Source organism: Thunnus thynnus, chromosome 7 (assembly GCF_963924715.1).
Source record: "Thunnus thynnus chromosome 7, fThuThy2.1, whole genome shotgun sequence".
Lineage (NCBI taxonomy): Eukaryota > Metazoa > Chordata > Actinopteri > Scombriformes > Scombridae > Thunnus > Thunnus thynnus.
This window is the reverse complement of record NC_089523.1, coordinates 3,411,479-3,432,037: the sequence shown is the minus strand read 5'-3', so window position 1 is coordinate 3,432,037 and position 20,559 is coordinate 3,411,479. Positions and strand designations below refer to the sequence as shown.

General features: G+C 37.7%; 1 protein-coding gene across 2 annotated transcripts in view; it reads left to right on the top strand.

Moving 5' to 3' along the window:
* The window catches only part of brip1 (BRCA1 interacting helicase 1), a 95,588-nt gene that overhangs the window by 54,004 nt on the left and 21,025 nt on the right, over nucleotides 1–20,559 (top strand). Inside the window, exons 22-25 of one of the 2 annotated variants that reach the window (XM_067593822.1) lie at nucleotides 2,195–2,262; nucleotides 2,972–3,050; nucleotides 3,188–3,400; nucleotides 3,726–3,868. The exons of the other annotated variant lie outside the window; for it this stretch is intronic. Of the exons in view, the coding sequence (XP_067449923.1) occupies nucleotides 2,195–2,262; nucleotides 2,972–3,050; nucleotides 3,188–3,400; nucleotides 3,726–3,868 (503 nt within the window). The remainder of the gene's footprint in view (nucleotides 1–2,194; nucleotides 2,263–2,971; nucleotides 3,051–3,187; nucleotides 3,401–3,725; nucleotides 3,869–20,559) is intronic. 2 annotated transcript variants of the gene reach the window in all.

The following is a 20,559-nucleotide window of genomic DNA, read 5'->3' as shown; positions in this document are numbered from 1 at the left end:
AAAAGACAGTGGTCCTGAAAAGTTCCATTTTCAACATTAATGAAAACTATTGCAGCCTGCTTACACCTTATAAATCTTACTGATATTTGACATTTTGTGGTAACCAATAACAAGGCTCCTAAATGAATAAAAATGGAGAGGGGATCTGAAATTATGATATAGGCCTATATCTCTAAAGGGCTCTAAAGTGAAAACAGAAGTATGACACAAAAAATTTTCATCACAATGTTAAGCCTCCTGCCTTGACTCAACCTCATGAGGGTCACACCATTTCTCTTCATTCTGATGAAGCCCAGAATTTATCCATAAGGGCTGTTTAATTACATGCTGTTTCACTGTATACTGTACACTATGTAGCACACAACATTGATCACTGTCCTGTTGGTGTGTTAATGACGTTATCGCTGCTGTGCCACTTGCCATGTGTGTAAATGCACACATCGCTCTCACTTTAAAGATGAACTTACTGTTTCTGCAGTTTAATACTGCAGGTATTTAATAAAGTCAAAGGAAAGAATCACACAGCAACTGTGAGCAACAAACAACATCAGTACTGATGTTTCTGCAATATCCCAGATACATTCAGTGACCCCTGAACAACATTAGTGTAAGATCCAGACCTGCCTGAATCACATTAATAGCTGTATTCTGATTAACTTTTCAGTAGATTATGTTATAGATGCATAATACTAGAAGTAAAAAGCTGAATAAATGAAAGTTGATTTGTGATTTTGAAGAGCTCTGTGTATGCACATCTCTGCTGACTAAAGACACACACACTGTGGCGTATGTGCTTTCTGCACTTTTCATAAAGTCGATCTCTGTGTTGAAATGTGGAGAAAAGCCTGAAACACTGGAAACCGCTTCACTCACTGTAGTAAGCACCATATTTGTCCCCCTCCCTCCAACACTCTATATTAAATTCCACTTTTTTACATGAAAATACCAGTTTTGAGGAGCAGAAATATGGAGGGCACGGCTCAAAACATTCAGGGCTGAAGCATGGCAGCACTTGAGACCTACAGGACGGACCCAAAGCACTGTTGACATGAACACAAAAAAGATACAGGAGCTTTTCTGTCATCAATCATAAACATCCAGTGCGTATGGAGTCTGTTTTACACTGAATATTGAGGGAACAAATTAGCTTTCTTTCAGCTTCTGGGTAATATTATTTTTGGACTAGCCCTCCTTGATAGCTGCCTCCTGCGTTGGCCTTTGCTGGTCTGTTCTCTGTTCCTCTGTTAAATAGCAGTGTTTCCCCTATAACAGCACAGGCCTGGTGGGCTGCCAGGCCAAAGTGAACCCCGCCAGGCCAAAAAATATTTTTTTAAATGTCAAAAATAACGCCAAATATCCATTCATTCGCAAATCAATAGCGTTTGGGAGCCTCTGAGCAGCGCTGTCTCGACACATGAGTTAACGTCTGTGTCGTTGCCCGGGAAACTGCAGGTAGCGTAACTCCGTTTAAGGAATAGGTTAACACCACCATAGTTGACAGTATATCCCAAAAATACATTGCAGAGTCATTTTTTCGGTAATACCACTGAAGCCTTGCACCATTTTCAAGAGACAACCAAGTCACCGCAACCAAGTCAAGAGACTGACAGAAAAATCCTAACTCACAGGTGACTGATTGTTCTGATTTCTGTTTTCTCTCATTATTGATTGAACATTAAAAAATTGATATGATATGGTAAACAATGACATTAAAAAAACTGAATTAATGATAGCTGCGTCCCAATAAAGAGCTAGAGATTTTTGGCTTGATTTACAATATATCATATCTTATTTTAGTGTATGAGCTAAATGTTTAAAAAATGCATTTATTAGTTTCTTAGGATTTATTTGGATTGCTTTCTTTGAATATGAGGCCATGTCTGTAGTAAGTTGCATAGAATTTATTATAGAATTTCTTTTCAGTGGGTTATCATCCCATCAAAATGTTGATTTTGCTGATGAATGTCATTTAAGTATACATAAACAGTCTATATGTACTTCCAGATGACTGTTCCTGGATTTCATAAGGGATGTCTGTTTTGATTCATAGTGCAGCATGCAGCGCTGTTTGCTGGAATACTTTTAACTGTATTTGCCAGAATCTTTTTACAATTCATGATGCTCCAGTGTAATTTGTATCTATTCTGTAGCCAATTTCTTTATGTAAAATTACAAATGCCTTTTCTCAACCAAGCTATAAAGGTAAAGAGATCTAACAAGCAGAAATGCAGGAGATTTAACAAGACTGCTCCAGAAAGAAAGGTAAGTGTGCCACTGCTGAGGCAGGTCATTACCTGGCTTTTTTTTCATCAAATAACAGTGAAGTCATGACTTTTGCTTAATACTTCTCATTTGTGTTGAACTATACTGTGCTTGTGTTTTTCATTGTTCTGCAGTATTTATTATTTTATTATTTCATAGAATGACTTAAAAACATAAAGGTTTTTAAGTCAAAATGCTTTACAAAATAAAGCAAGCAAGTAAAGCAATAGATGTTGACACAGATCAGTGCTGTGTATGTTGCCTGCACACCTGCAATGAAAGTTTTGGCATTTAGTTTTTTCTTTGTGTCACACACAGAAGCACAGAGAGAAAACACAGTGGATTGTAATCTATGAGTCATATCACCACATTGCACATCCTGTGTGAACAGTCTTAGAAAGCTGTGTTTCAGCATAGCCAGGAAAAGCAAAACAGTATACTACTGAAGGGTTGGACTGAAACAGAAAAGGTCTATCATTTAAACCTTTGCAAGTTTTGTTCTAAAAGCTAGCCAGTACATTTGGACAAGAAAGTCAAGAGAGTTCTCACCATACTTTGTGTTTAGAAACCAATAATCTTTTACTTTGATGGTAGTATCTGTGTTTTGAATCTGGTTATCCTGTATGAAATTTATTAAAAATGTTTTCAGTTGCATCTCTGTTAAGAAACTTTAAATAAATCTGTGACTAGCATTGTCTTCTACTTACAGAGAGTCAAAAACCAGACACCATGCTCTTTGGGACTCTACTGTTCTATGTGTGAAAAGGAGCTACTTCCTGTGGCACACGGTAGTTTCTGAGAAATCCCTGTTACATTTCTATTCATTTACAACCACACAATAATATTGTGTGGTTAACCAAGCCATTATTCAAAGCAGATGTATGTCATTTTGGTACTGATTTACTGTTATTGCTTCATTTTTCAGGTGTATTGCAGAGTGCTGTTTGTGAATTTGAGCATCTATCTGTTTTGAGAAAAGTCAGCTTTTGTCCTGTAGCAACGACCCAACACTGCCAGTGTGCACCATATCAGCCATCAATTTTGGACAACTCAGGCTCACTGCTGGTAGTCCAAAGTCTCTCATCACTGAAGGCCCTCAGGAATGCTCTGCAACCCTACTGTGATAACTCTTTTACTGGTGGGTAAACAGCTTTGTATACAAGGAAGGTTTCTAAGCAAAACAGGTTATTCAAAAACAGATACACCAAATGAGCAACATCAAAACTAGTTGTAAATAATGATTAATAATATAGATGCATTTTTAGGAAGAAATGACTTTACTTGATTACTGTAAATGATTAGACATGAGTTTTGGGCTTTACCAGTCCCTGTGGTTTTAAACACAGAGCTAAACATGTATATGAACATGTAAGCCTTTCACTTTGATCCTTTTTATGGCACTTTTTTTTTTCCTCTAAAGTCTGTGAAGTTACATGCTTTCCCACTGCTTCTCGTTCATGCAGCATATAATGCTGTCTGGGACCCTGAGGAGTGTTCTGTTACCAGATTTCTGCAGTGTAAAGGCTGTTTGTCTCAAAGCCCTGTTCTGCCTGCAGCTTTAATCGCAGCAGAGATCCACTACCCTCGAGACATGGCTCAAGATCAGGTAAACTTCATAAATGTGAAGAAATGTTTATGGGCGCAATGTGTTATTTAGAGACCCTGAATTACATCACATTGGTTCCAAATAAAGTACAGTTTCACTTTCAGTTCGGTTTTCTCTGCGGTAGTAAAATGTTAATCACAACAATTAAAATTCCTAACCCTCATGGAAACTTTTGTTCTTTGTCTAACCCATGTTCAAGGAGAAGGGTTGCAAATACAGGTTGCATAACATACGCTTACCCAATCTCCTGCCAACATGTTTAAGGACCAGGTAATGCTAGAAAACAACAAGTTCATACAATGTGTTGTCTGACCATGTCAGGAGTAAAAGTCTTTATAATTGCTACAAACGACCATAATTGAAAGCAGGGTGAGATCATAGAATGATAGAGGTAATAGAGAGGGGCGAGACATGATTATTTTTTAGATATAGGGATCACGGCGCGCATTTTCAGACATTCATCCTTCTGGAAGACATTCATAGTGATGCATTTATTGGTAAACTCTATGAGTGACAGAAATAGTTGTGTAAAGAATAGAAAAAGAGAGCTAGAGAAAGAAGTTCAAACCTTGCTTTCTCACCTCCACACACCTGGCCAATCACTGCATGAAGTGGGCATGAATGTTGGATTGTCAGTTTCGGAAAGTTATAGAAATCGTCGGACACAATACTGAAGTGGGAAAGATGTGGGGGGAGCGGGTTCGAGAAGCTGTTTCAGCATCTGACAAGCAATTCTGATAGTATACTTAAGCCATGTCACTGTTTTAATCTGGAACGGGTTTCTGAGTACTGATGGGGCCACTCAAATTTTGGGATTGTATCTTGTTTCACTGTATCTAGAAAAAGTCTCACCTATAAGGTATCTGAAAAATGTGCTCGTGTGGGAGGACAAAATCAAAAACTGTGAAAATGTTTGCGCATGAACACAGCTATCTTTCCCAGCAATCACCCAGCTTCACTGTCTGTTTGACATGAACTTATATAGTCTGCTGTTAGCTATGTGTCAGCTCAGTTGAAGGATTGAACTACCACATTTGTGATGATACACTGAGCATTGCAACAATCAAGATATTCCTCATACCTCAGGCAGTACATGGCTGATGGAGGAGGATCGCCACACTCTTGCTGTTCTTGTATGTATGCCACCTTCTGCTGGTCAGACCTTGAGGGTAGGAAATGAAATGAAGCTGGTGGCTGAGGCAAAGTCACGATGGCGTGACTAATTCTCCTTCAGTTTTTCAAGCAGAGATGGAGCCATATGTAGTGGCTCTAGCATCTAAAACAGCTGCTTTTCTCAGATTTTTTGACATGTTAACATGGGGAATATACAGAAGAATAAACAGTCAGTGGCAATCTTGTTATCATTGAGAGAGGTTGCAGAACTATGGCCAGATTTTATCATCTCACCAAACCTTGAAGTGGATGAGCCACCACAGCTGAAGACTTTGGTGGGTTCCACTTCTCTTAGCGAAGAATGAGAACATGTTGTGCATGTGACGTCCCAAAATAGAAAATGTCCAGCAAATCTATTTGTTGCAAAAATAGAGATGGTAAGATCAGAATCTGGCATAAATTATATCATTGACTGACCCAGCTTTGTCTGAATAGCACAGACTGCTCCTGGTGGTGTAGTGCTGTATATCATTTGGGCATCATTTGAATGCCACAACATAAACTAAGCATTGCCAAATATGTAAGTGTCTGTTTATAGCCACTTATGGATACTTCCATTACCAAGCTCTTATCAAGATGATTCCAGCAACATGGCAGAGACTTCTGTTTACTTCTGTTGCCAGAACTGAGTTTAGCTCACAGGCCAATGTATGTGATAATGTAAATGGCAGGTATGCATTGTAGGTTTTTGGCCAAAAGTCTGCTGGTAGCCTGTTGCTGTTTACTCAGCATCAATGAGAATCCCTCAAAAATATTTTCATCTTATCCAACAATTTCTGCTGAATTAATGCTTTAAAGATATCAAACTGTTCTGCTGATGGACTGTAGGTAGTACAGTACTCATATTGAAATTACCACTTTGAGTCAATCTACCTTTAACCTCATCTTTTGACCTTTCAAATATGGTAATGCATATGGACACCAGCTCTTGTTGTTGTCAACTTTCTGTTTTTCAGTAGTATAAGACAAGCAACCATGCTCCAAAGCATGAATATTACAGTTAGGTGAAAATTGTTATTTCTGGTATTGGGCAGGGGGATTTTTTTGAGCAATTTTACTTCAATGGCTTCATTTTGGCCCACAAAATAAATGCAGTATGCATTTGCAAAAGAAAAGCACAAATTGTGTTTTTCCCTTTTTATTGTGGCAGAGCTGATTTTCATCTGGGTGAATAATGAAAGCTACTTTTTGGATGCTTGAAAACATTTGTGTCAGCACAAGTCCATTACATGAAGAAAGTATTTTGATGATTTGGCCACTGCAATAAATCATTAAGTTGTATACTGTGTAAGAATATTAGGTACAACTGCAAGGAATGTAAGATTAATCTACTTTGAAAAACATCCTTTGTAAAAAGTCATTATCTGAGATTCAAGTTTTCATTACTTATTCTTCTCAAAAGATAAGGCTTACTCACTTACGTTTTTATATTTTTCTTACTGTCAACAAATAACATGTGCAGACCAGTAAGTATGTACAATAAGAATAATAGATAATAAAACAAGAAAAAACTGCCAGGGAGTTAAGATAATTAAACTAATTCAGTTTATAGTTTACATTTTGTGTAGTTTGCCTTATTTTCAAAAAAATAAATAAAAAATTGAAGGTTGCTGTGAATGTAAAACAAGGCCCTGACAGATTTAGGCCAACACTAAACTCACATTTACAGTAAATTTGTTACAAATTTGACAGATGGAGGTGGCATTCTGAATTCTGTCTGACACAACAGTGCTGTAATGCCAATGTGCTCAATGATCCATGTACAAAAAAAATAAGAAATTGCTCAAGTCTAGTCAGTTACTCTAGTGTACTGTACAGATGTCCTGTTGCTTTATCAGGGTGCATTAGACATATTTCAATCAATAACCACTCCCACCCCTCCATAATCCGACTTACAGTGGTAACAGAACAGACACAGTGCAGAGTATTACAGCTTCCAGAAATGCCTTAGCCAATTTTTATGGCCTCATTGAATGAATGAATCAACTTTATTTATATAGCACCTTTCATGCACAGAATGCAGCTCAAAGTGGTTTACAATTCAGCAGCAAAAACAAAAACACCAAATACACAAGTTAAAAACCATAAATATACACAAGGAGGAAGGGAGAAAATTAGTGTTACTATTTATAAAATATCATTTACACAGTTTCTTTGGAGAGAAAGAGAATACAATGCATATAAAAAAAGTCATACAAGATTAAAACAGACAACTGCTAGTTATAAGCTAATTAAAAAGATACATTTTGTGTTGTTTTTTAAAACTGTCCACTGAGCCAGCAAGTCTAATATTTAAAGGCAGATTGTTCTATATGTTTGGAGCATAGTGACCACAGGTTTTTGTGGTGACCTTTGGAACAGTTAAAAGAGCAGCTGTGGAGGATCTTAGGGTTTGTGGAGGATCATAAAACAATATGGAGTCTGTGATATAAATGGCCATTCAGTGCCTTACCTCAAATGTTTTCAGAAACATAATTTAGTGTACTGTTTAGCCGTAAAATGATAAAGCTTGTGACACGGCCGCCATGTTGAAAACGGCAGAGCAAAAACTAAGCATCACCCAACTGGCAGTACATCACCCAGCCGGACTGTTCAGTGGTCCAGTGTGTCCAGATGGTCTGTAGTTTTGCAATGGCTGCTTTTGGGAGGCCAGCATATAAAGCGTTACAGTAGTCAGGACGATGAGAAACAAAAGCATTGATTGGTAAATCCTTAAGGCAGGACCTGCCTCTGTGCTACATTATGTCTATTAAAGGTGTGTTTCAGTTGGCATGAAATGCTTCTGCCACAAGTTTTTGATTGAATGAATATAATGTATGTGCATGTACTTTTTCAGCAGTTTTGGTTTAGTTTACTGAAAACTAATACCTAAATTTATTAGAATATTTTATTACATTTTCAAAATAGTGTGAATTTGTGCATATATCTTGCAATTGTTTCTTGCAGTAGCTTCAGTTACAGTGTTTGTAAGTTTTTGAATAATTGGGGAGAATTTTGCTGTGTAGGTAACACATTGATTGTATTTTGTATTTATAACAAGTGCATCACATAAAAGTCAGTTCATCCTATCAGAGCTGGTTCATTTCAAGTTCATTTAGATGGAAAACTGACAAATGACACACTGATGTATATTTTGATTTTTCATTAATTTGGAGAGAAAAAATAGTCACTCTTATTCACTTTTGTGGTATAATATTTTTTATGCCTTTTTTAATTAAAATGAATTATTGATTTTTCACCCCCCCCCATGACTGTTAGCCTGCACCAATCAAAATGGTGGTGACTTTATAGTCCTTTTGTTCCAGCAGATTTTTAAATGTCACTGTTGAGATTATCACAGTGACCCATCAGATTAAAAAGATTAACCCTGATTGACTGGTAAATTCAGGTTAAACTGTAACTTTCCAAACTTTGTGGTACTTTCAGATGTACATTATGTGTGCATCTTGGTCCAACCTTTTTGCTCAGGATGAAAAGACAAACATATTTTCTTACAGATTTCATGAATCACTGAGACAAAGTACTTTATATAATTAGATTTAGATACTAAATTACTAAAAAGGCCTCTACAAAACTGTAGATAAGCTCAGAATAAAGTATTGTAAAGGTTTATTGTTTTAAAATGTTGATTTGACCATAAATCAACATTTTTGTCAAATGTTAGTTTAATCAATAGTTAAAACAAGTGTTCTTGTGCTGATTGTAAATTGTGTAGATAAATGGGATGTGCTGTCATTCAGAAACTTTTGTGGTTAAAACATGTTTCAAACTAACAGAAATAATTACTTCTGAGACAGTCTCAGTGCCATTCAGTTTACAGTAATATGATCATGCTGTTTAGTGTGGAAGCTCAATGATTGACAGGGATCCTCATCACATTTTAGAGTGTCACGCTCTCATATGTCACACTTTGACTGTTAGTCAAACTGTATACTCTGCAGTAGAGAAAAGCATCTGTCACAAAAATGCCTTGAATGAATTGATGATTCATGAAACCAGATTCAGGGAAGAATGCTCACATTTGAACGTTGCAAGAAAATATTTTACATTGGGACTAAAGTGTGTTGGTGTTGCCTGCTCCCTGTCTAAATCATCATCAGCCATCATCAGGCCAGGTATCTCATACTCATCAGCAAATAGCTCCCCTTAGCTCTAGTCATATTCTTCTTCATGCATTTTTTTACTGTGGCAATAAACATGCAAAATAGTTAACAACTGCTATCCTTTAAAAAAAAAAAAAAAAACTCCAACTCAACACAGAGGAATCTTCTACTCTATTATGTTCAGCTTTGTTCTCTATTGCTATTTTGGTTTTTGTAAATACTCCCATCAGACATCAAGTTTAGATAATGAGCTTGTTTGTAAAATGGTCTCAACATTTTGGCCATCTGGATCACAGTGTGAATCTGACTAAGCCCACCAGCCAAACGCACATCTCTGCCCCCCTTTGCTGCAAGGGGTTTAGGACACACTTTGGTCCACTCTTCTCTGTTTTTTGAATGCTCGCATGAGGCGTTTCAAGTTCCTGCTGTTCATCTGTGAATTTGACAGACACCATATTGCACGTAAAGCTTTGGAGTCTGTCTGGGTGCAATCGCCAGACACCCAAACTCCAGTCTGACTATGTAGCCAAGTTACCAGACTGCAACACTCTTGGCGTGGGGCATGACACACTCACAACAAACTTTACTGGCATCATCGACCACTGTCATTTTGACCTGTTAATCTCAATTTGTCATTGTTGTCATAAGCTCCCCCCTCACCATCATTTATCACTTTGTCATCTGTGCTTAAACATGTCACCCCTCATCCCTCTAACACCTGCTCTTTATATCTGACCTCCCATCATAAACTTATACTATTACTGAGGGAGGCATTATATGTAGTAATTGATCATGTTCATATAATGAGAAGGCACGCAGACACCATGTGTGTTATAATATGCTTTGTTATAGCACAGTTAAGATTGGAGGCATAGAAGCTCCGATATGGTGACCTTTAATAAAAGGCAATTTTCACGCCCCAGTGGATATTAAAGATGATTATTTTCATCTGAGTGATTTATTTGTAGCACAAAATGAATTCTGCTCCGTAGATCAAATTTTAAAAAAAAATGAAATAATTCATACTTTAATTTAAGTTTGTAATTTTATATGAATAAGATATTAGGTTTTGTATGATATTACATATGTTTGAATTTGAGATGTTTAACAAATATCAATATAATTACTTATCTCCACAAAGAAGTACTGAATAATTTATGCTATGAATTTTTGCAGTTGCATAAAGGGGTTGTTTTACCATCTAAGCCATGGCTGATGGATAGCGAATTTTATATGAAATGCAAATGTATTCGCACACATATATCAGGAAGGTTTGCATTACAAAAATAGAAATTGGGCTGTCTTGAATTTTAAAAAATGTTTTTATTTGTATGCTCTGAAAAAATGTAGAAAAACCTGCTGTCTTGGTTTGATTGGAAGTTGTGGTTGTGACCACAATGGCTTACACTTCAAGTTAAAAAGAAGATAAATATATATTTAAATATATATTGTTATACATTATTATATATTATATACTGAATATTATTATACTGTTATTTTAAACCTTAATGATTAACAGCATAATGATACTGTACATGTTGAAAACTGGTAATTTAGGTGATTAATGGTCTCCATGCTTAGTTGGGAGTGTTTGGACAAGAAAGGGTGTTTTGAAAGCCAGAAATCTGAGCTGCTGGAGAAATAATCATGTAGTGTTTTGTATGGATCATTAGCTCTATCAACACCCATGGCAAGTACTAGTGTGAGATGAACAAGGGCAGTTTGAAGAACAAATTAGCTGATGTCTACATATGGCTCATCCATCTGTATACATATTTTGTAAATTCATCAGAGAGTTATATACTATGTCAACCAATCCACAACCTCACATGTTTATGTCTCCTACATACCAGGTGCCCTCTCCCTCAAAAATAGGATAAATAGAGTTGATGAAATTAAGTGTATAAAAACTAGTAAAATACATACAAAAACATATAATATATACAAAACATCTAAATACAAAATTATAAAAATAAATACAATTAAAAATATGCACATTAATTAAAAATACAAATTATACCCTGTCTCAGGCTTTTTTAGGTTGTCTTGTGGTATGTATATCATATACTATTTAATATGGATTTGATGTGTTTTTTCTAAATATTCTTTGCTGAAATTACATTTGATTTGACTGATTGGACAATAACATCAGGATCTGGAACTTGAAAATCACAAAATCCATCTGTCATACTTATAAAAGTATATATTTTATATTTATACATACATCAGGTGTACATATGTTTGAAAATGATTTCAGGGCAATGCTGAAAGAAGAGCCTATCTGCTCAATAAATAATACTATATGTGGAATTGCATATGATGGGCTAAATGGCAGTTTAGGCAACATGCAAGTGGATGTGATGTGAGGATTTGTAATGAGATCAGTCAGAAGTTATAAATATTACAAATGTTTATATTATTTGCCTCTAAATAGAAAACTGATACATAGATTTTGTGATTTTTTTGAATGATAGAAATGTCAGTGTTTGCATCTCTTTTGAAATGTAAATAAATGGCTTTGGCCACCGTGGTGCTTTAGGTGAATAGCTAATGAAATTGGTTTCTTTAAGCATATGTAGCCTGATAAGGATTTCTTGACCGGATCATCTGTTAGTAGAGGATCTTTAGAAATCTGTCTACTGGAGCAGCTGTTAGAACTTGGCTTGAGTCATAGGTTTGGAGCTCCTTGGATAATAAACCCAGATTTATTTCAGAGGGTCAGTGGAATTAGACACCTAATCTGCCTATGTGGTTTTGTAAGTTGACTAATCTTGATATAGACATCCGTTGTTTGGGCTCATCTTAGTGTTCTTACACCATAAGCTGGTTAATGCTATAAGTGTTATTGTGGCATCCATTTGTCAGCTGAAAGCCTGATGCCTTTTTAGTTGTGCATATTGTAGTAGGGTCTCAGCAGGAGAGCATTAAGGGCTGGCAATTAGCCATTCATGTAACCTTACCCCGTTATGGTAGAACACTGACAGAGATTAAAAAAACAAAAAAAAACTCTGATCCATTACACTGCTTAACTACTTTGTTCAGTATCATGTTCAAGTTCCTTTGTAGTTTTCTATTTGTACATACGTACAGTTTTACATTTATATTGTAAAAACTCTTATGCATATTTTTTTCTAATACAAATCATAAAACAGAAGGAAATTATTGTCCAGATTCATTTGATTTCTTCCCTTATTGATTTTTTAGTAGCTGTTTTATTATCCTTCTTTCAATCAATACAGTGGAACTTCTTTTATTGGCAATGTAATAAGAAGTTTCACCCTGCTACATAAACCAGTCAATAGCATTGATTCATCTGCTCTCAACAAAAGTAAGAGTTAAAATAGGCTAAGAGCATTAATTTATACCCTATTATTATGTATCACTTTTATCATGCTTGTCCTGCTTTTCTGTCTCCAATTAGTCCTCCAAACAAAAACAGACATGAACATTTTCATCTGATGCTCATATTGGCAGGACAACATTGTTTGTCTGTACTGTTACATACCTGTTCATACCTGACGTGCCACCACCATGGTTAAGTTTTGGTTAGGTTATGGCACCAAAATTACTTGTTTAAAGTTAGGAAATTAATCACTGTGGTTAAAGTAAGGGAAAGACTGTGTTCATCAACATTAACAGTCAGTACGAAATGAGAAAGATACTGTGCCCCTCCATCCACCCAGACCTCCTCCGTACAGGATTTGGTTGCACTGATAACAAGATAACGCTATTTTTGCTTTTGCTACTGATAGAAAAGGTCATCAGGGGTCACATGGCTACTCAAGGCACCTGTCAGATTAATGTAAGCATATTGTATTAGGCATTTGAACAGATGACTAATCATTTCTATGGAAAAGATATTCGGCTACAAATAAAGTGCTAGCCTGGGATAAAGAAAGCCTGTCGTTGGATATTAAAATTAGATATTTAATTTAATTGAACTGTCCTTAGAAATTAAATTCCTGCAATTGGGACATTTGTGTACTTTAGAGAAGGATTTTGTAGATCAGATTCTCATTTGTTTTGAAGATGTAAGAGTACTGAATGTCAACCAGACAATCAATCTTGCTTGTAATGTGACCTCTTAAACAGAAATCATACCTTGTCTAAAAGACCATGAGATCCTCAAAGTGAAATCATACCATCACGAACAGCTCTACAACCTGACAGCTTGATTAGTAGGCCATCGTATCAAAACTGTTTTCATTGCCTACCTGCTCTTAGTCGCCATATGTTTTACGGAGCTGCATAGTTTGCATTACCTTAAATGATGGTGTCTCGTAAATCTGTCCTGGGAAACATTTGCTTCTCATTTGCGAACAGCACTTGTGTTCGAGTTGAGGTTTTGGTCCGGGGAGATGACCTCTCTAGTTTAAGCAGCCATTAGCCTGGTATGCTGCAAAAAAGAAGGTGAACTGTTTTCTCCCTAGGATTTCCTGAATTATTAGCATACAAAGGCTCTGTGTAGTCTTTCTCAGTAGCAGACCTGTCTTGTGTTGAGGATAAAAAGGTGGAGATCACTGAAAACATTTCACAGGCATCTTCCACTTGGCGATAAATGGCAACAGTCCTACCAGGTAGAATATATACTCAGGCTTTCAGGCCAGACTGTTTGGCCTGTTTGTTCATCACTGTGTCATCAGAGTTCATCACTGTTCCATCTAGTCAGTTTTGTTGCATGGATTGAAATGGTCAGGCTAAAATGATTAAAGCAGAAGAGATCAATTGTAAATGCAAATCTATACAGGTAGCATTCATGAAGATGAATATTTCTGTGTTAGTGTGTCATGTCAGTAAACATTTCGTTGGACAGCCTTATATTCTAGGAAATTCATTCATATTGGATTCTGCAGTCCACAATTTACATCCAGTGCCAAGCAATGACTGAACTAGTATTCCCCTTTATGTAGAGAGATGGAAAGTAAGGGTGTGGAGGTCAGGGGGGTTAGATGAGTGTGTAGCAAATCCAACAATGGCAATTAGTGTTCACTTTATTTCAAGACATTTTAATGGCATTGGATGGTTATAGAGATGGCAAAATCAGCCGGTAATTCCACTACTTTGGTCCACACTGAAATATCTCAGCAACTGTTGGATAAACTCTTTTATCCGATGAATCTAAATTTCTACCTAATGACTTTGGTGTACGGACATTCATGGTTCCCGGAGGATTAATCCTAATGGCTTTGGTAATTCCCTGACCTTCGCTGTAGCACTACCATGAGGTTAACATTTGTGGTTTGTGTAAATGTACACTACTTTGTGCTAACAATCCAACAATGAACTGCATTTTATAGATGTAAAAATTACCGTTATGCGACTTCATCTGACAGTGATGGCGCAAAATGATGATGAGGATAGGTGTTTGAATTCTGAATTTACTGCTTATCATTAAGTAAACCCTATTATATAGGGAGTAGTGAATGAGTGAACAAGGGAGTTATTTCAGACACAGCCTTAGTCTGGTTTCATACGTAACCAAGATCCTTCTCTAACCTTAACCAAGTGTTTTAGTAACCTGAATCATAGTTTATCTGCCATAGCCACGACCACACCCTAACCAATACCATACTTGGCACGCAACAATATTGTATAATAATATTGTGGAAAGAAATAATTCTAAAAAGGTTGGCATTGAAGACTACAAAATGTTGTCATTGAATATAATCCTGGGTTTTACAGGATTGTCAAATATCAACATTCTATCTGGCAATATGGTTGCATTAGATATCTTGGGAAGATAGGAAAGAAAATGTTTGGACTACAGTAATGATCCAGGGTGGAGTTTTTGCAGTCTGTTGCTGCTCACACTGGGCAGATGTGGGGAAACTCCCTCAGATATGCTCAAGCACTCCCACATTTGGGAATCCTTCTGCAAATATTTCAGCAGATCAAACATGTAACTTCTCACTCATCTCCCGCTCAATGCTCCGCTTTTCTCTCCTCGAAATGATGGATTGCCTTTCTTTTGACAAAGTGTGGGTGAAAGGCGAGGTATTAAAAGCTGTCAGAAAGCGACTTGTCAGGCAGCTTAGTTGGAGTTTTGGACTTAGAGATATGCAAAGTAATGTGTTGAGAAATGGGAGGAGTGAAAGCACAGTGCTGTTGGTGGTCCAGACCTGTGTAAATATTATAAATGATTGTACATTGTGCATCAAAACACATCCGAGTTCATTCACTAATAAATGCAGAACCCAAAAATGCCACTTGTGGGTTGTTCATTGAAATAGAAGCTGCAGACAGATGTGGGATTGGACAGAGTATTGGCCCTCTATGCTTGTATTTCTTACAACATATTATATCCTCATCATTCCAATTAGCTCACACCTATTCTCGCCACACACAATCATTTGAAGCACTGAGGAAAATCCCAACGGAGTGATGATGGGAAAGTTCTTTGTTCTGGCCCTTTAACAGAATCTGTAAGTGCTGACAGACAAGACTATTTAAGAACAGGAGCTCTTAAAATCAAACAGGACACACTCAGTGTTTAATTCTGTGGCAACATACCCAGGAGCTTGCCCTGACTCATCACACTTTCAAAGGTCGCTGGCACACCTCGCCGTGGGAATGACACTTCTCAACGCATCTCTGTTTGAACAGGTTGATTCCACTTTCTCTGTGCTTTGTGTTAGGCATTCAGCAGCTTTTCCAATTTATAATGGAGCGCTGGCTGAATGCGTGGGCTCAGACTTCAAAAGGGGTTAGTAAGTGTTGAATACAAGTCATAAGTGTGCACACGAATGCACCTACCCCTCTGTTTGATGTATGAATTAATCCTGTTTTATTGTTGATCGTCTGGCAGGTTGAAAACAGAGGTGTGGGCAGTAGGCATCTATAAAACTTGCTGCTGAGCTCTATGAATTTCCCTGTCAGTGTTTTCTATCCCTCATGTATTTTTGGGTGGTATGCTGCTCACGCTCACCTTAGCACTGTTAACACAGATTTAGATCAAAATTATCCATTTTAATTAGTCTTTTTGTGGCCTAATTTGTGTCTGTACTCTGATCATGGTGAGACAATATAGAGAATACCTGAAACTAGTGATTACCTCTGAATCTAACTACTCACATGTGAGTATGTATAAATATACACACTTCCAAGTGAATGGGAAAGTATGTCCAAACGTTTGACTAGTACTGTATATATTTATACATACTCACATGTGAGTTGTTAAACTTAGAGGTAATCACTAGTTTCAGCTATTCTGTCTCACTCTCTCTCTCTTTCTCTCTCTCTCTCTCTATCTATCTATCCATCTACCTACATATGCTGTAACCACAGACTTATTAGGAACTCATAAATGAGGATACCCCTAGGTACACACTCACATGTTAGCTTCCTGTTGGTATGCCAAAATGTGCCATCATTACACTTTCCACTCAATGGCATCCATCATGCAATATTGATGGAAATTCCTCCCTGACCAAAACAACAAAAAACAATTTGTGAGGACATTAAATTAGAGGTTGTTTACATATTTTTCAATTAATCAGTTGCTTATACAATAAGTCTTTATTGTGCCTTTTTTGTACCAAAGTGCCTTAAAGGCTAGACCTTAAATGAGACCTTTTAGTATTTGGTTGTGGTCTAAATGTTTTTCAATCTGACAACAATAAAAGGCTGTCACAAACACTGAATTCTTGTAAATTTTAGCTAAAATATAGTGCAGATATTCTTCAGAAGCACTGTAGTATCAGAACCCACTTTAAGAAACCCATCACATTGGTGCTGGTCTTTGAGTAACTTGGAGCTCATGAGGCATAGAGCTGATGATGCAGGTGTCCTCCAGAGACTCTTCCACTGCCAGCAGCCTAATAAGGATTCAGTCACGCATCAGTGTCCATAGCTCCCTCTCAACACCCCCTGTTCGTGTCAGAAAACAAAGGCCACGGGCGTCCCTGCAATACATAGCCGCTGGGGCAACCGGGACAACACCCCTAAAGCAAACAGGCTTGCCCACTCTTTATAACAGCAGCATAATGCTCGGCCTTTGTCCTTTCCAATCCTCCACCCTGGTCCTCCTGCTCCATAACAGGTGCCGCTTGAAGTTGCTTTTCTGATTCATTGTTTCTTCAATTCCAAAGCCCATGTCTTTTTATATTTGCCCTCCTAGCTGACTTTGTAGGTGACTTTCTCTAAATCTACTCGACAAACTAGCAGCCTTTCCTTTTGTGCGGTGCAATCAAAGCACAGCTTAGCAAGTGTGCATTTGTGTGTGTGCTTGTGTTTGTGCTACTACTTTTCTGAAAGGACACAGGTTCTTCCTGTGAGAAATGACACTGCTCCAACTCTGCCCTGTTTTCCTGACTATAATTTGGGTGAAACAATTTCCATTTAGACTGAAATAAAGTTCAGTGTGTCTTATCTTTGTTTTTGAATAGATTGTAAAGCATTGAAAGACTAATCTTGACAATGACATGAGCTATAGAATATTTATAATATGTATATCTGACCCATTTTGGTCTGAAGAATTGTTGAACTCATCTGGCAAAAAAAAGCTGAACCGCACTCTACTTGTGCTGCAATGCAGTGCATATACAGTGCAGCGCTAGCTCATTAAATACTACAAATGCTGATTCCAGTAAGAATTTATGAACAGCATAATGCTATTGTTTACCTCATCAAACCAAAGAGAAAATGATTGCCACCATAACTTTCCAGAGTTGTAGAATTCAGCCTGATTCTGATAAGCCTCTAAAATCAGACATTAACTCAAACTCAAACTCAGTATTATTTCAAAATGGTTAAACCATATATGTGTGCACATTCCATTCCTTATAACATAGATGGCAAAATCCTACTGTATAAATGCTGTAAATGTAAATCACAATGCAGTGTTTGGGCATCTGATAGATGTATTATTCAAACTGTGGATGCCCAGGTACCTGTAGCAACACCACCAAACCTTGCTTTGTTTTTTGTTTTTTTCATAATGTAGTTACTCATAATGTAGTTAGTTACAATGTAGTTACTTTCAGTCTCATTCACAACTCACCAACCTGTCGACTTGGTTTAGCATTGTTGTTTTTACCCAACAACAATGGCTTTTACCCAATGTGGTGTGCGTTATTTATTTGGCTAATCCCTGCGGCTGAATTTACAAAACATTGTGAAGCGAAGGTGTAAAGTCTAAAATAGTTTGTCAAAAGAAGCTAATTTACAGGTTTGGCCTATGAACTCCTGTTTTTGAGTGAAACTCACTAAGGGTTTCAATTAGAGTTCTAATAGACTATCTTTGACAATGTATCATCTTGCACCTGTCTTAAGTGGGAATTGTATAGTTGACATCAGAATAGATGAGAGATATTTTCTCAGACACAGAGTTCACAGACGCCTAACCAAAGGTCAGCTGTAATTAGTAATCTCTGTGCTAAGATTACATAATTAGTGTTTCCTTGAGCTGCTTCTACTCCTTAATCTTTTGATACTCATTCATTAGTGATGACAACTAATTGATACTGGCAAGTAGTAGTGAGGTAATATGGAGGTGTGATCCTCCTAACCCATCACTTGAGCCTTTGCTGCCCCCTTGACCATGAGCGTAGGGTCATGGATTACGTGATGTGTCATGTAACCTTCATTCGATCTATTTAACGGTCCTCAGGACCTGTTGCATAATCCCAGTGCTGGCCTTGAACTCCTACTATCCATAAAGTACATTCAAATTGACTTGTTTTAAATTTTTGCATAAACCCTAATCATATATAATGTATATCATATTGTTGGATAGAAACATTCTTCGTTTACTGTATAGTTGAGGTTGTAATTCAGGTTGAATTTTGGTATTTTAGGTAGCTGGGAAGATGTCTTGGCAGCTTTCTGGTTTTGAGCACATTACATGTGGGCATAATTTAAAGTGGACATATTATGCTTTTTGTGACTTTATGTTATTTATATACTGTTAAGATGCCTGATATTTATACTAAACATGGTAAAAGTTCCAAAACTTGAGGTTAATGTATATAGAAATCCTCCTTGCAAGTCAAAAGCCAGAGTTTCAACCTGCTCTGAACACTGACTGCAACAGTTTTTTCTTCTTTGCATCAGCTCATCAAGCATGCCCATGAACAGCTGTCTGTTCCATAGCCTTTGTTGCTAAGGTTGTTGCATGGATTGTTTGCATTCTCCACTCTCATATTTCGGATCGGATTTTGGCTCAAACATGTACAGATGTATTTGAGAAAACATTTTCAAATAGTGAAATCCTACCACTAGAGCTTCCCAATCAGAACAGAGTGGGCATATTGGCAGGGGGGCCTTAAAGAGACAGGAGCTAAAACAGCCTCTTTCAGACAGAGGCAGAGCTGAGGGGTAAAGGGCCAGTATGATTTAAATAAGGAGTTTTTTCAACTGTAAATCATGCAAAGATATTCCAGTAGAGCAGCGTAATGCTTAGCCTTTGTCCTTTCCAATCCTCCACCCTGGTCCTCCTGCCCCATAACAGGTGCCGCTTGAGGTTGCTTTTCTGATTCATTGTTTCTTCAATTCCAAAGCCCATGTCTTTTTATATTTGCCCTCCTAGCTGACTTTGTAGGTGACTTTCTCTAAATCTACTCAACAAACTAGCAGCCTTTCCTTTTGTGCGGTGCAATCAAAGTACAGCTTAGCAAGTTTGCATTTGTGTCAATCAATCAATCAATCTTTATTTATATAGCGCCATATCACAACAGAAGTCATCTCAAGGCACTTTCCACATAGAGCAGGTCAAGACCGTACTCTTTAATATACAGAGACCCAACAATTCCCCCATGAGCAAGCACTTGGCGACAGCGGTAAGGAAAAACTCCCCTTTAACGGGTAGAAACCTCAAGCAGACCCCGGCTCTTGGTGGGCGGCCATCTGCTTTGACCGGTTGGGTTGAGAGAGAGAAAGAGAGAGGGAAAGGGGGAGGGGGGACAGAAGAAAAACAATCACAACAACAACAACAAGCACAAGCAGCAACAGCCAGGGAAGGATGCCATCAGGACTGTGAAGGACCGCAAAGGTTCGGCCCGGGGGTCAGGTTTTCCTGTGAGATGAGAAAGCACAAAAAACTCCGGGGAAGAAGCAAAGTTAGTGACATGCATTGATGTTACATGAATGCATACAGATGGAGAGGAGGAGGAGGAGAGAGGAGCTCAGTGCATCATGGGAAGTCCCCCAGCAGTCTAGGCCTATAGCAGCATAACTAAGGGCTGATCCAAGGCGAGCCTGGTTGGCCCTAACTATAAGCTTTATCAAAAAGGAAAGTTTTAAGCCTACTCTTAAACATAGAGAGGGTGTCTGCACCCCGGACTGAATCCGGTAGATGGTTCCATAGAAGAGGAGCCTGATAGCTGAAGGCTCTGCCTCCCATTCTACTTTTAAAGACTGTAGGGACCACCAGTAAGCCTGCATACTGGGAGCGCAGTGTTCTAGTGGGATAATACGGTA